The sequence below is a fragment of the Leiobunum rupestre genome, chromosome 9 (assembly GCF_980474605.1).
Source record: "Leiobunum rupestre chromosome 9, qqLeiRupe1.1.hap1, whole genome shotgun sequence".
Classification (NCBI taxonomy): Eukaryota; Metazoa; Arthropoda; class Arachnida; order Opiliones; family Sclerosomatidae; genus Leiobunum; species Leiobunum rupestre.
Genome location: NC_143392.1, coordinates 17777869 through 17793706, shown reverse-complemented (window position 1 = coordinate 17793706; position 15838 = coordinate 17777869). Strand labels below are relative to the sequence as shown.

Below are 15838 nucleotides of genomic sequence, written 5' to 3'. Positions count from 1 at the left end.
AATTGTCTTCTTCTTGGCCTTTGTGGTTTTCGTTAAATAGTCTCAACGTGTTCTGTCTTTTAACCACTGTGATGTGCGGTGTTTCCGTGAGTGGTTGTCCCACGAGTAATGATACGGCTTGGTCTTCTTTTATTTGACCAATTAGGTAGCCAACAGGGACAACTTTTCCTGATCCAAATCTGCTTATAATCTTACCCTCTGGTGAGTGGATCACCTTACCATTCAGTCAAGCGTCTTTGAAATATTACACGTTCGATTCCCCTGACGCATTAGCAGTGTTGACATGAAGGTTCTCGATGTGACCGCTAGTTAGTCCTTCCTTCTTTTAACAATTGTCAACTATGTGCACCTTACATGTACGTCGGTTTCTGCGGTGGGATCGTATAATCCGAGAACGGGTCACTTGACTAGGCTGGCTTTCAACATTTCGAAAGCTTTCTTTTCTTCCTCTTCCCATTTCCAGAAGCGTCGTTCCGTAATAGAGCATTTAGGGGACTGGCCAGAGTGGCGACCCCGGCCACCTGAATTAATGCCTTTAAAAGTCGCTCGATGATTAAGCCTAAGGTGGTGTCTTGGGTATTACCCTAGATGATGACTATTATCCTTTTATGAAGCGGCAAAAATAGCTCGCTAAGCAGAGAAATATTCAAACTTCAAGCACATTTGGTTGGTCCTTCCTTCTTTTGACAATTGTCAACTATGTGCACTGTTCTCTGGCATTTTCCGCATCTCGGCTTTCTCTGTGGTTTTTGACAATCACCTTACATGTGTCCGAATTCAAGACAATTAAAACACAAAGCTTCATCTTTTGAGTTCCGTTTCGGTTTGTAGGTCGGTTTCTGGCGATATCCGTTTGCTCCCGTAGATTTTCGTTGGTCATTTCGTTCCAGCTTCATTGGATTTTTCGCTCTCTCCTGCTGACCGATGTTCCTAGTTTTATTTCTCGACATTTTTTTATTTGGTTAACGCTTTGGAGGAGTTTTAGAGCGGATTTAAAATTAGCGCGCTTAACGCTGTGTTCATACTGTCATCGTTCAGATCGGCAATGACGTAATCAACCATCGTCTCTTCGTGAAATCCGACTTGATCGTGGAACTACTCCTCCACTCGTTCGCCGGGACCTCTTTCTCGACGTTCCATTTCATCCATTAAGTGCATTGTCCGCTGTGGAGCTGGAAACCATTTTCCGAGAAGATCCTTCCACTCTGTCCACGTGCGATCAACAGTGTCGAAACTGTCGCACCAGGTTTGGGCTGCACCCTGGAGCTTAGGTAGCGCGTAACGGATTTTAGCTTTATCGTCCCAAGCATACGACGGAGCTGGTTGTTTGATTAGGGCCGCGGCGATTACGTCTTCCATCGCCGTCATCGGAAGAAATCCAGCGGCCGCTTCGTTCTGCTCATTCCGGTGGCGTCTTTGGTTGTTCCCGTTTACGAGTTCTCTGAATGGTGGACAAAGACTGTTCCATTTCTCTACCATTTCCGTCAGCAACATGGAAATGATTAGTTATCCATCAGCATTCGGTTCTTGGTTGTTTTCGTTCCTCGACGGTTCCGCTTTCTGTCTATTTTTGATACGTTCACTTCGTCTTAATTCAACGTTATCGTTCATCAAGTTATTTCAACTGTTCAATCGAACTCGTTCCAAACGGATCAATCTGAATTGTTTTGGTTCATTAATGGCGGAGACGGTATGCCTCGTGTTTTACGCCGCTTGTCTTCAAAAATCCTTCTCCATCGGCAGATTCAACATCCCACTTCTGAAATATTAGCGTTCTTTCAAAGAGTTACGTTCAACATCCTTAGCGTGACGGGGTTAGGGCCTCAACGTGTCGACATATTCATTCTCACAGAGTATAAATAAATACATTCTTGGTGAAAGTAACGATTGTTAGCGTTACTTGCCGCCAGAATTCGGCCCACTTAATTAAACTACCTTGTCAAAACCTTAGGTTAAGAAAAGTTGCCAAAACCCTAAATGATAAAATGAAGAGGGAATCAATTAGGAAACAAGTCGGCCCAGCCGGCATATTAGTTTCACATCGACACCTTGGATTAATTAAACACAGGGATATACCGCTCCAGCTTAAAACTGTATTATGTAGCAGAAAAGATTGTTATAAACCCTCTATCAGAGGAAATCGGCGAATAAACGGAAGTCCCCATTGCGCATGCACGAAATGTGTGTCAAACCATGGGCCAAATAGTCAAACGTTATCATCTTCACATTTTGAGCCAAGGCTTAGTGACACCCCTTTCTTTTCACCTAAATAATTTGGTAATTACTCTCAGACTACAAATTCTCGGTTGCTTATATTTCTTTGTTCTGATGATGTAATACCTAGCAACTCAAATGTATGATCGCTAAACATTTTTAGTTTACATTTACTTCTCTTGATCCACTTATCGCGCATGCTCTAGAGTCATTTCCTGTTAGTCGCCGATTTCACCAATAGAGGTTTCATAGCAATCGTTTCCGCGTTTTTGCTTCTTTGGGATATCCCTGTGTTTAATTAATCCAAGTCGACACAAAATATGGTTAAGCAAAACATGATGAGCATAATTCTTTTAAATAATTGAAATGAGTGGAAATAAGATTTAAATCAATATTTAAACTGTGGAAATTTATATCAAACATTTGGGTATGGTTCAAGCACCAAAATTCATATAATTTCCCAAATTCATAAAACAAATACCCATGAATGTAATTTTGCACAACATAAATTAATGGAATTCGCCATTTTTATGTTATCTCTTGGTGATTGAATTGGTATTTTCTTAGATCAGGTATTTAATGTGGATTATTAACAACTAAATAATTAATATTAATGCACATCGGTTTTGGCTCAATTTGAAGGGTACTCTGACAAAAAGTTACATTATTTTAAATTTTGATCTATTTGCGGGTAGAGCTATAAACAGGTAGTCTTTACGTGAACTTGTAAGTTAATGTAACTAAGTTTTGTGAATGGTATACGGGAAAAATTATTGTAATTAAAATTTATCTTCATAGATATAAAACTGCATATGCCCGAATGCCCACCAAAATTTCAAACTTCCCACCAAAGCTCGGCGTGTAGCTTGTAGCTCCATCTACCATGTCATCGCTTTCCACGACGCCGACGACAAACAAACAAACATACAACACTTAACGACATTCCGTCCATAGCAATAGTGTCACTTCGATTATATATTCGATGTGAAACTAAAAATTGACCAAACTCGTCTTGTTTCAAGGCCAAGTGATACTTACTTTATCTTAATGATTTTTTGATTATTAACCGATTATTATTTAATATTTATTATATTTAATTATATATATTATACTCAGAGATGATCAAAAAATCATTTAGCGAATAACGAATAAATTACTAAATAACAAAATATCCGAGCAGATTTATTTGTCGATTGACAGGACAAAATATTTTAGATTTAGTTATTTGTTAATTAAACAAATATTTGGTGATGGTCTTATTTGGTAAATGATTTAAAAATATAATTATTTCGACTATTATCTTGTAAATAATTTTTTACGAATATTTCACGAACATTTATTTGGTAAATTCTTTTTTACAAAATATTTTCAGTCATAAAAAATGCAAATAATGGAAATATTTTCTTTAATTTAAATAACGAATAAGTAGACCGTGTTGTTTTTGCTTTGGTTAATCGAGTGAACGGTTGCCGGATATTTGATTCCTTGCTATGGCAACGTCTAGCGCTAATGCCAACGACACGCACCTCCAGGAACAAGGTTTAGACGATATTACGAAAATTATAGGGTCGGCAGTATTGGACTGGAAATAAAGGGAACCTGGAAAGCTACATCGAACTTTAAATCTCACTTGCGGAGAAAGCACGATTCTACCGTGGTGGAAGAGTATGATCAGTATATCGACGAGAAACGTAGGAAAAACGAGTTTCCATCAACTCCAACGTTATTTTCCTCTGGTCGCGGTAGATCTGTAGTTTCTCAAGAAGGTTTTGATAGGGATTTAACTAATTTCGTCCTCCATTCTTTGTCGCCACTCAGCATAGTAGAGGATCCCTATTTAATTAAACTATTCGAAAACCTCGGGATGCAGAAACACCTGCAAGTTATGAAACGACGCACCCTCGGTAGACGAATAGATATCATTTTTGACGATAATGTTGAAAGCCTGAAAAATACCTTTAATAACGTGTCCTACGTTTGCACAACGGCCGACATCTGGTTGGGGTAACAGCTCACTGGATAGATATCGAATCCTTGGAACGAAAATCAGCGAAGCTCGCGTGCCGTCGATTTAAAGGGACCCACAGCTACGACAGAATTTCTACTTTACTTCAAGATATTCAAATGGAGTACGGGTTGAGCGCTAACAAAGTAAGTGGATTTTCATTTTACTACAGGGTGTTCCCAAAATAGTCGTAGGACCGAGCGTCTGCGGGTTCGACATGCAGCGGCGCCGATCGCTATTTTTCCAGGAGGGGGGGGGGGGAGCAAGCTTAGCGCCCAACCAGAAAGAGTCCGAGATTAATACACGAATTATGTAAAATTGATTAAATAGATTAAATATGCAACAATAGCTTTGTCCATCAGCCTCTTAATAAACATTTTTAAACTAATTTTAAAATGATTCTACAGTTTACTACGTAAGTAATTCCCTGGCACTTTAGGACTGACGTGCTCCCAGGGGAGGGGGGGGGGGCTCAATCATCGAATCAAGAATATGTTAAACTTAAAAACCAACGTCGATTGACTTGAGTCCGGCTTGTGGTCTTAGGGACCACTGTAGACCTATATTGCTACGGCACAGTACCTTGATTACCGATCTCTCTTTTGTTGTGATATGATTGTTAGAGGGGGCTCGTATGTGTTACAGATGGGAGGGGGGAAGTTTCACCAAATTGTAACACGTTTGCTACTTTGAAAAGAAATTAAGAAATTAAAACAAGTTAAATGTTTTACCACGAATATATATGGCAGTATTTTTCCTATAGATTATCGCCACCGTTACCGATAACGGCAGTAACTTCGTGAAAGCGTTCAAATTGTTTGGCGTTCAGCTTTTCCGAACGGACGTGAACGAGGATTCCGAATCGAGCAGTGATGAAAGCGAAAACGACTCTATAGAACACCTGACCACATCTACCAATAATGACAAAAATGATTTACCATTTGAAGTGCTGCGCCCATACACTCAGTCTCTGCGCAACCACGGACCTCACCAAATGTATGAATTAAATGGCGTTTTGCCGAAATTCTTCACAGACATTTAAGTCTTTTTTTTCTTTTACCGTCCTTTTGCGTGCTTTGGTGTCTTACATTTTTCGACTTAAAAAGAAAGGTAGACGTGGTCGTCTGAGTAATGAGTCGGTGACATAGCTACAGGGCCAGCGCCCGCACCTAGAAGAACATACATGTATTGAGGGCCCAGCACCTAGCGGCACTTATTGAGCCCCCGAACCTTTGGGGTTCCTTCTATTTTTTCCTTCGCAAAACGAATTGTGTTGCGAGAAGAGGCTTGGTTTCCCGCACTCAATAGCGGCGGGCCCTAGAAGCTACACTCCTTAGGGTTTTCTGCAAGGATGTTTTCCGTGATCCCAAGGACGATTTTTTGTGGAATATTTCCAGGGCTCTACCTTCCCCCTCACCGAAAACCAAATTTACAAGGGCCCCTTAAAAGGGATTATAAGCTCAATTATTTCTGTCGCCTTCCAAGAGTTTCGCTGTTGGTCACTGAGTCACTCCCTCCTATGGCTTTAGAACTTTTCGCGCTGCGTAGTAGAGGCAATCCCAAAAATGTGGGAGTCTTGCATAAATAACACATTGTATGTTATATTCCCTTTAAAAATACATTAGCCGCCCCCCCCCCCTCTTCCGCCAACGGCGGGTCTGCTTTCACTGTGCCATTGCTGGGGAATATTGATCCTCTTGGTTAAAATAAAAATGGTGGTGGAATTTGTTTTATTGTCTCGCCGTATTCATTTCTGTCGCACCACGTCCTAACTTTTATTGTGTTAATGTCTCCTATCTGTTGAGCGGAAGGTTGATCTACTTGTCTAACGATAACATGTCCTTTGGCAATAGCATTTTTGGGTGTGACGCACATGATACCTGCCATAACGTGAAAGGTCCCATAACCATCCAATGTATGTACGTTAAAATCAGCATTATCGAATACGAACTGCTTAAATGCGTTGTCGTCAATTTGTCTTTCGCCTTGAAGTATTGCGGAATATTCGTACCGTTTGGCTTCATAATAGCTCGCGCAAGCTCCAAGAGAGTTGAGAAGATCTACGAGATGTCGTGATCCAAAATGTCTGTGAAGATAAACTGACAATCCCACGTGAACCATGGTAATGAACGACTTGGGTCTACAAGCTGATAATACGGAGTGATTGATAAAAAGGTATTTTCGTCGTACGTTTTCTAAATCTCCTTTCTTGCCTTTGGCGATGATTTCGTCCATAAACAGCTTAAGGGTTTCAGGCACTACCAAATTACATTCTTCAAATGCTTTATCTGCAGGAGGGTACTGATTTGTTTCGTATGGTGTAGATCTTATGTCTTCTCGGATAATAGTTGCAGCGGTTTTTACAATTCGAAGTCTTTCTTCTTTGGGGTCAGCAGCTCTTTTAGTACACCAAAATGAATTCAAAATTTGGTATCCAGTGTTACGGAAACAGGCCACGGCTTTATTACCGGCAAGATTTGTAATTAACATTTCATCTTTGAAGTGTTCGAGTAACTTCTTTTTTAACGTCTTCTCGGTACAAACAGAGGCTGCCGCGGACGATGATGATATATCAGTCTCTACTTGTTTGAATAAATCTTCTATTAGGTATTGACATTCGTCATTATCTTTTAAATATTTGAAAAGCTTGTCCAACGCGTCTGATAAAATGGCATCACTTGGCCTCCCTGTTTTGGCCTTCGTCACCTTTTGGTCAAACTTCAAATAACATTTACGATGATATCTGGCCTCTGCAGCTACCAAGTCAATTACTGAATTAATCCGCTTTGTGACTTCAAAACCCCAATCGTCATTTCGTGCAGCCGCCGTAGATATAACGCTCTTTTTTATGCAGTGGGTTCTAACTTCGAAAATATCGCGTCGCTTAATTGGCTTTTTCTTATCAGCTACTACATCACATTCACCAGAACAGAAAAAACAATGTTTTTTGAAATCGAAAGAAATGCTTCGCGATCTCACTACTTTCAATATTGGGTTAGAAATCGTCGCCTTTGTTTAGTATAGTTTCTTCGGCATGACGTATGTAGTTTCATCGATTCCGTATTTTGAAATTTTTCATGAAGCCCATCTTCATGTTTTAAACTAAAACTCACCAATGTTTCAAGTCCTTTGCTCACCAAAACAGTTGGTCCGTCTTTAAGCGGTTTTTCGCATATAATGCAGTTGCAGTCATCATCCATTTCACAAAGTATGTTACAAAGACGCCAAATTCTTGTATGAACATCAGCGAACGACGCAGACGGAAACTTCTCAAACCAGACAACACGTGACGGACAAAGCGGATCACGCCAGACGAAAATGCTATACGTAGACCTCTATCGTCATGGTTTGAACAATATCGCCCTAGAATGTAACTTACCAAACTTTGTAAATTTTTGAGTATAATGGCCACATGGAAAAACGAGTAGTTGAAACAATACCAACTATCATCCTTTAACTACGTTGCTTGGAGTGGACACTTAATTTAAAATTTATTTCGTCATAATATTATGACGACGCAGACGGAAACTTCTCGAACCAGACAACACGTGACGGACCCAGCGGATCACGCCAGACGAAAATGCTATACGTAGACCTCTATCGTCATGGTTTGAACAATATCGCCCTAGAATAGAACTTACCAAACTTTGAAATTTTTGGGTAAAATGGCCACGTGGAAAAACGAGTAGTTGAAACAATACTAACTAGTAGAAGGAAAGTGAGGGTATGACATCGATCCCGGGTTCGGGTTTGGGTTCGGGATCGAAATCCGGGGTTTAAGGGGTGAAATGGGGGTAAAATCGTCGAAAAGTCAATGTATTTATGATATTTCTCGCGACGATTTGTTTTTTCGTATATCAACATATTATGTCCAGGCCAACTTGTTCATTTATCTACGCTTATCTCGAAAGACACTTGAACGTATATCTTATCAAGTTTTATCGTACGGAATAAGTTGAAATGATGTAAAAAGTGATAACCTAGACGGCGCGTGCGCGGATTACCCCGGGGGACGCGGTTAATTTGAATTTAAGAGTGTTTTGACGTCATGGAATATTCGTTGTTAATGTAGAATGGAAATATTTTAAAACTTCATTTTAATAACATTATCACGTAAGTGGTACTTAAATATGCTTGGCACTTGAATCTATATCACGAGTATTTCAAACGAATATTTTAAGTATGAGAAACGTATCGTTCTCAAATGATACTTGAATATACTATAAAAGAGGTTGTATAGCGTTGTAGGAGGTCATTCCACAGTTAACTGCGGTAGCTATATTCAATATGCCTAAAGCTCAGTATACATGTCCTACGTGCGCGAAAAGTTTCGCTACCAAGTCCTCCTTAAATCGGCATGTTAGAGAAGTACACAGTGATAGACATAAGTTTATCTGTGAAGTATGTGGTAAGAATGTTGCTAGATTAGAGCATTTTAAGAGCCATCAACGAACTCATGACTTGAACGCACCCGGCCCTTCCGAACCCATGGACCTGTCTCGCACACCATCACCAATGCAACGTTCGCCAGCATCTTCCCGTACACCATCACCTAGTTTGCTACAAGACATTCAACTGGAATCTACCCGTACACAGCCATCTACATCAGCTTTACCCAACAACCTAACACCATCACCTGTTCCCGCCTCACCAATACTTGATGAAACACCACCAGCATCTCCAAGTATGGTCCAGGCCTTGAATGATACGTTAGCATCTATTCGTTATAATGCCGAAGACTATGATATTGATGCGGGGATGTTTATTGAACGTTACCGAGCCGCTTTCAGTAAATTTCTAATGGAAAGACTCGCCAGTAAACGTGGAATTAAATGGTTCCTACTCGTAAGATCTGTTTATATGAGACCATTAGGAGGTGCGGAACAAAGAGCGGAAGTACGACCCTATTTCCGGAGCACTATGCAAACAACATTAACGGTCGATGTAATTGAAGACCAGCTGAATGACTGCATTGAAACAATACAGTCAGCGGCGGAAAACTTTGAAGCGACAGGTATGTACTAAAATTTATAAGTTATATTTTGAACTAAAACATTATATTTTTAACAGGATCGGGTTGGGTAATTGACCGTGTTCTGTATGTAGAATTAAATGTAGCATCTTACCAACCGTTGCGAGGGTCTTCGTATATGGAACTACCTGAAAAACTATCTCGACGTTACGCGATTCTTAATATTAGAAACGAAAATGACGAGAAATGTTTTCTCTGGTCAATTCTCGCTAAACTTCACCCAGTTCCTTGGACTCAAAACGCTAATCGTGTTTCCAAATATACACCTTATGAAAATGAACTTGATACCAGTGATATATCTTTTCCTTTCAAATTAAACGCTACGGAACTTAAAAAATTTGAATTAATGAATAATTTATCAATATCTGTGTTCGGCTTTTCGGGAGACATATTCCCCCTTTACGTAAGCGCCAACAAGTGTTGTAAGGAAAGGGAAGTTGATTTGCTATACATCACCGACGAAACGAAAGATATTGACGATGGGAATAGACATTACTGTCTTATACGAGACCTAGGAAAACTGCTACAGCATCTAACAAAACACAGAAGTACAAGTTATTATTGCAGGTAATTTAGTTTCCAATATATTAGTGTGCAATCTACTAATTATTTTCTTTATTAGAATGTGTCTTCACCGATTCAGCGGAAACAACGCTGAACAGCGACGTAATGCGCATATCGAAGAATGCGCCACCCACGGCGTCCAAAAAACAGTTTTCCCTACCAAGAAGAAGACGCTTTATTTTGATAAATATGAGTGGACGGAAAAAGTAAAAATAAAAATTATTTAATTTAACTCTTAATGAAATGAAATTATTAGGTGCAGTATGTATTTTACGCCGATTTTGAAGCAATCCTACCGAGAGTTCAAGGATGTGATCTAGATCCTGATTTAAATACCAGCAAAGTAAACATGCACATCAGCTGCGCGTATTCGTGGGTGCTTGTTGGACCTAACGGTAAGTTATTTGGCAAAATTCCCTTTTAGATATATTATAAGAGAAGACTTATAGGTGTACCTGTTCGAACCGATTGCTATCGAGGTCAAGATGCAACTCGAAGATTTCTGGAGTCTATTCTGGAATTAGAGAAGGAGTTGATGGAACTCATTGAGACCAATGTACCAATGATTATTACCCCGGAGGAGGAGGAACAGTTTCAAGCTGCTACGCATTGCTACATTTGTCAGAAACAGCTAAATCAGGGAAATATGCCCGCTGTTCGAGATCATTGTCATTTCAGCGGTAAATATAGGGGGCCAGCGCATAACCTCTGTAATCTTCAAAAGAAAGTTCCAGAATTTATCCCTATTTTCCTTCATAACCTTAGCAGGTGAATTTATTAAGTTAATTATCCAGGAAATAAACCTAATAATAATAAATCTTCATAGATACGATTTACATCTTATATGTCAGGAGATTGGTCATTTTAAGCAACAGACACTTGACTGTATTCCTTCCACTAGCGAAAATTATATTTCACTCAAACTAGGTAAAATATATTTAATTATGGATTTAACCTTAACAGTAATTTTATTATTATTTTTAGGGAGATTTCGGTTTTTAGACTCTTATCGATTTCTAAGCGATAGCCTCGATGCTCTAGTATCTAATCTCGTTTTGGAAGGAGCCAGTAAATTTCAGATTGTTAAGAAATATTTTGAAAGTGATAAAGTTCAACTGCTTTTGCGGAAGGGAGTCTACCCGTACGAGTATATGGACGATGAAAAGAAATTTGACGAGACGATGCTGCCACCTAGAGAAGCGTTTTTCAGTTCATTGAAAAATCAAAATATTTTAGAATCTGATTATTTACACGCCCAAAATGTTTGGACAGCGTTTAATATTCAAACATTAGGTAAAATTACTATAGTATAAATATTTCAAATCTCTTAACCTCGGTTTTCGTAGGGGAATACACCGACCTCTATGTGAAAAGCGATGCGTTGCTCTTAGCCGACGTTTTTGAAAATTTTAGAACATTATCTATAACTCATTATAAATTAGATCCCGCTCACGCTTACACCGCACCAGGTTTAGCCTGGCAAGCAGCTTTGAAGATGACCGATGTTCGCCTCGATCTCATACTTGATATAGATCAACACTTATTTATTGAAAAGGGTAACGCTTTTTGATATTTTAAATATTATTGTATTTACATTGAATTTTTAGGTATTCGAGGCGGTGTTTCAATGATCTCAACTCGTTATTCTGAAGCGAATAACAAATATATGCCCGACACATATGATTCGTCTAAAGAGAGCAGTTATATATGCTATTTAGGTAATTTACATTTAAAAAAAAATATATATATTTTTTATTTTAATTATTTTAATTTTAATTATATTAATTAACTTAATTTAACTTAATTGAAGATGCTAATAATTTGTACGGTGCTGTTATGTGTGAACCACTACCGCTAGGCGACTTCCAGTGGGTTCAGGAGGATGATTTGCAAACACTCTGTGAAAATATTCTGAGTATTCCCAATAACGTTGAAAACGGATACATTTTAGAGGTAAATAACAAGTGTTATAATTATTGAATTATATTTTTAAAGAATTGTTTCCTTTGCAGGTGGATCTTGAATATCCTCCAGAGTTGCATGACTTACATAACGATCTCCCAGTAGCGGCGGAATCTAAAGTTATTACACATGATATGCTATCTCCATACTCCAAAGATCTCTTAGGAAAATTAAATATTAAGGAGAATCAAAGTCTACCAAACTTCTTCATAATTTAAATAATAAAGAGAAATACATAGTACATTACCGCAATTTAAAATATTATGTAGAATTAGGTTTGAAAATAACCAAGGTTCATCGAGCTCTAACCTTCACTCAAGGAAAATGGTTAGAAAAATATGTTAGATTCAACACTGAACAGAGGAAATTATCCAAGAGTTCATTTGAAAAGAATTTCTGGAAACTAATGGTTAACTCTGTTTTCGGGTAAATCAATTTAAATAATTTATTGCTGTTTTTTCCCTTACTTCATTTAATTCTTTAGAAAAACAATGGAAAATTTACGGAAGCATATAAATTTCGAGTTGATTCATAAACCAGAAAGAATGTTAAAAGTTACAAGTTCTCCGCAGTTTGAACACTTTACCATCTTTAATGAAGAGTTAGCCGGCGCTCATAAGAAGAGAGCTAAAATTGTTCTTAACCGGCCTATATTTACCGGATTCACCATTCTAGATTTATCCAAGGAGCTCATGTATCGCTTCCATTATGGATTCATAAAAAATACGTACGGGGACAAAGCATCACTATTATTTACAGACACTGGTAATTTAATTTAATATGCATTTTTTATTTAAATAGTACTAATATATAAAATTTTTACAGACAGTCTAACGTACAACATTAAGACGGATGATGTTTATAAAGACTTTGAAGTTCATAAAAACCGCTTTGACTTCTCTGATTATCCACCTTCGCATTTCCTTCATTCTAATCAGAATAAAAAAGCTCTCGGTTATTTTAAAGACGAGACAAATTCGCAGTTAATTCAAAGCTTTGTAGGACTTCGTCCAAAGCTTTATTCTATTAAATTGTACGGGGAGTCTAAGACCGCTGAAGAGATAGAAAAGGAGTTGCGATTGGGGAAATCTTTAGAGTCAATTTTAAACCATAAAAAGGTTTGTAAGGGCGTTGCCATGAACGTTATTAGAAACGTCATCCGCCACGAAGACTATGAACGTTGTCTTTTTAATCAAGAAACCATGTCAGCCGAGATGATGCGTATAGCTAGTTTCAAGCATGAACTATTTACTTTAAATACTAGAAAACTTTGTTTATCACCAAATGATGATAAGAGATACATTCTACCCTGCGGGGTTCGTACATTAGCGCACGGTCATGAAGATATTGAAAAATTATAATGAATGCTTGTATTTATGTATATATAAAAAAAAACTGCTATTGCTATAAATTGTAAAAAAAAATTATTTTATTGGATACATTTTACACATAAACTCTTTAATCATTTTATCGTTTACATATTTATCTTTCTTAAACCTAGACACAATGTTATACATTTCTATTCCTTTACACCTGTTTATAGCAAAATAGATACAGAATGCTCCACACGTATTACTAGAATTACTCTGTAATTGATTAGAATTAAAAGTTACAGTTTTACTGTTTCGTTCAATAAAGTCATTAAATTTAAAATAATCTGGCGGGTTTCCAAAGGAATCCATGAATTCACAATTTTTATGTTTAGAAAAATATATTAGAACCCAGTGTTCTCCAGGTTCAGCACTCGTATCGGTATTTACAATAAATAGAGAAGGGAATATTTTTACGTATTTAGGTAGCTTGTCAGCCGCGAACACGCCTTGAAATATACTTTTAGTACTTAAATCTTTTTCAAGAATTTTAGTTATCTGTAGCGAATCCATTAATTACTGTAATCGAAAATCACGGTTCGATTTTTATCAATTTCAATCAAATTTTGAAACTCAGCGTAAATTAGAATGGAAATCGTCTCCGGTAACGGTTTTGCACATTTTAATTCTAATCTCAGGTTACTGTTTTTTTACAAGATGCAAGTGATTAGCGTTGTTATTAAGATCCGAGGTTAAATTGTACGCGAATAAACAATTTCCGTTAGGGTAATCTTCCCGACTTATCTGATTCCCTTCATCTACGTTCCACTGATTAGTTTGAATGAAAAGATTGCAATACGCTTGAATATATAGATTTTCCTCAAAGTTTAGAGATAACGCCTTATGAGGGACGCTGCTACCGTCAATGTACAATCCAATGCTTGATAAATCGAAATGTTGAAAGTTGTACGGAGATTTTTTCAAATCTCCTAGAAACGCTTTTTGTTCCACAAACCCGATAACAACTTTCTTAGGTGCTTGTCCGGTAAATAAATGATCTTGCACACTAGCCATAAGACCAGCGGGTATAGAAAATGAGGTGCACTCCGAACGAGTTACAGGATATTTAGCGGTTCCATATTGTAACGCCTTGGCTTGAGCGAGCGATAGTTCCGGTATCACTTTAACTTTCCTCAGATAAAGGGAAGCTGATAAAATCTCCACTTTACATTTTACGTCGGAATGAACGCAAAAAGCTGCTCTATTTTTATCGAATTTAAATTTCAAATCAACCATATTTAATAAAAAGCGTGGTTGTTGACATAAATCAGTATGGACTACGCCTAACAAGTCAATCGCCCCTTTTTGCGCTAAACTCGCTCGTTTAGAGAAACCATTGTTATCGAAAAATGAATCGAACTTTCCAGGCGTATCCCGATAGAAAAGTGAACTCGTTAAATAACTTTTTTTCGCAGAATCTCCGAACGTTAATAAAGTTTGTATCATACTTTTATAAGCGTAATTTTGACTGGAAGGTGTTACTGATCTTTCATTAAGAAATACGTGGACGTCGCTAAAAAGCGAATGAAGAAACAAATTCTCGGGGGCGATATTGTCGGCTGGAGTTCCGGCGGCCCCACCCGCAACACCTGGAACCGCGGGTTGCGGTAGTTGACCATTATCTTTAGTTACCTTAACTCGAACGTGCAGCAAAGTTTGTGAAAGGTCTATATACGTTTCAGAGTTACCGTTGATAGAAAATGTAATTGATGCGTTATCAACTATATTTGATATTGGATTATACTCAACCCATTCTCCACCAATAATCGAAGATTGTGTCATAGGTACTTGAAACAAATCTAGCTCGGAATTTATACACTCAACTGAGTGCGGGTGTAAAAGGGACATTATGAGAATATATCGGAACGTTTAGGGAACCGTCCTTTCGCTATCCTGCCTGCTGTTGAAATGGCGCTTTTCGACTGAGTTCGTTTCCTTTTATTTCCGGAACCCGTCATTCTTTTAATATGATCCGTAGCTGAAGATGTTAGTCTCATGGCTTCATCAGCTGCTGAAGCTAAAGTTTCCCTTCCAGCGTTAATAGAATGCGATTTAAGCGCTGTTTTAATTGGGACTCCGCTAACAACATCGGTCGCTACTTTCGCTCCGGTACTTAAAAGTTTTTTTCCCAAGTAAGTAGCGCCTTTCTTCAGTAAAGGTACCGCGAATCTAAACGCTGAAGATAATATATTTCCTAGTCCATGTCCTCTTTGCACGGCTAAACCTCTATATACAGGTATTCCACCGAAACCAACCTGGTTTAAATAGTAACTTTCATAATCAGTTCTTGAAGGTGAATATTCAGACCTCATGATGTTAACTGTTCGCTCTCTTAAGCTAGAATGAAGGTGTGTCCTGAATGATTAAAGGTTTATAGTGAAGTCCACATTTTACGGGGTTTAAAATGTAATACAACGTGAGCTTTTCCACTATGAAACTGTATTGGCTCACCTAAATCATCTGTTATATTAATCTCTATAGTCTTAATATTATTACACACGACTGGTAGGTAATGAGGTTGTGAAAATATTTTTGTAGTTGTTTTCCCATTAGACTCGGCTTTCTCTTCGACGCTTATGATTCTTAATAGAGGTGCTAAACTATCCCCAACAACGCTATTTTCAACCAGATCAGAATAAACGAATAAGGAATGTAACCCAGCGTTCATATCAACTGGGTAGGGGGTTATCA

At 38.1% G+C, this 15838-nt stretch overlaps 3 protein-coding genes across 3 annotated transcripts in view; all 3 read left to right on the top strand.

The window, feature by feature from the left end:
- The window catches only part of LOC149926746 (uncharacterized), a 109485-nt gene that overhangs the window by 25486 nt on the left and 68161 nt on the right, over positions 1-15838 (top strand). The window contains exons 3-4 of the mRNA XM_090157748.1: positions 8527-8578; positions 13387-13391. Coding sequence (XP_090013874.1) covers positions 8527-8578; positions 13387-13391 — 57 coding nt within the window. The remainder of the gene's footprint in view (positions 1-8526; positions 8579-13386; positions 13392-15838) is intronic.
- LOC149926750 (uncharacterized) lies at positions 10700-12074 on the top strand. The gene is made up of 6 exons (XM_090157568.1): positions 10700-10742; positions 10800-11108; positions 11162-11371; positions 11423-11533; positions 11626-11768; positions 11828-12074. The coding sequence occupies exons 2-6, from the start codon at positions 10967-10969 to the stop codon at positions 11993-11995; spliced, it is 774 nt and encodes a 257-aa protein (XP_090013694.1). The 5' UTR covers positions 10700-10742; positions 10800-10966; the 3' UTR covers positions 11996-12074.
- Positions 12163-12779, top strand: LOC149926749 (uncharacterized). The gene is made up of 4 exons (XM_090159266.1): positions 12163-12203; positions 12262-12542; positions 12603-12731; positions 12772-12779. The coding sequence occupies exons 1-4, from the start codon at positions 12184-12186 to the stop codon at positions 12777-12779; spliced, it is 438 nt and encodes a 145-aa protein (XP_090015392.1). The 5' UTR covers positions 12163-12183.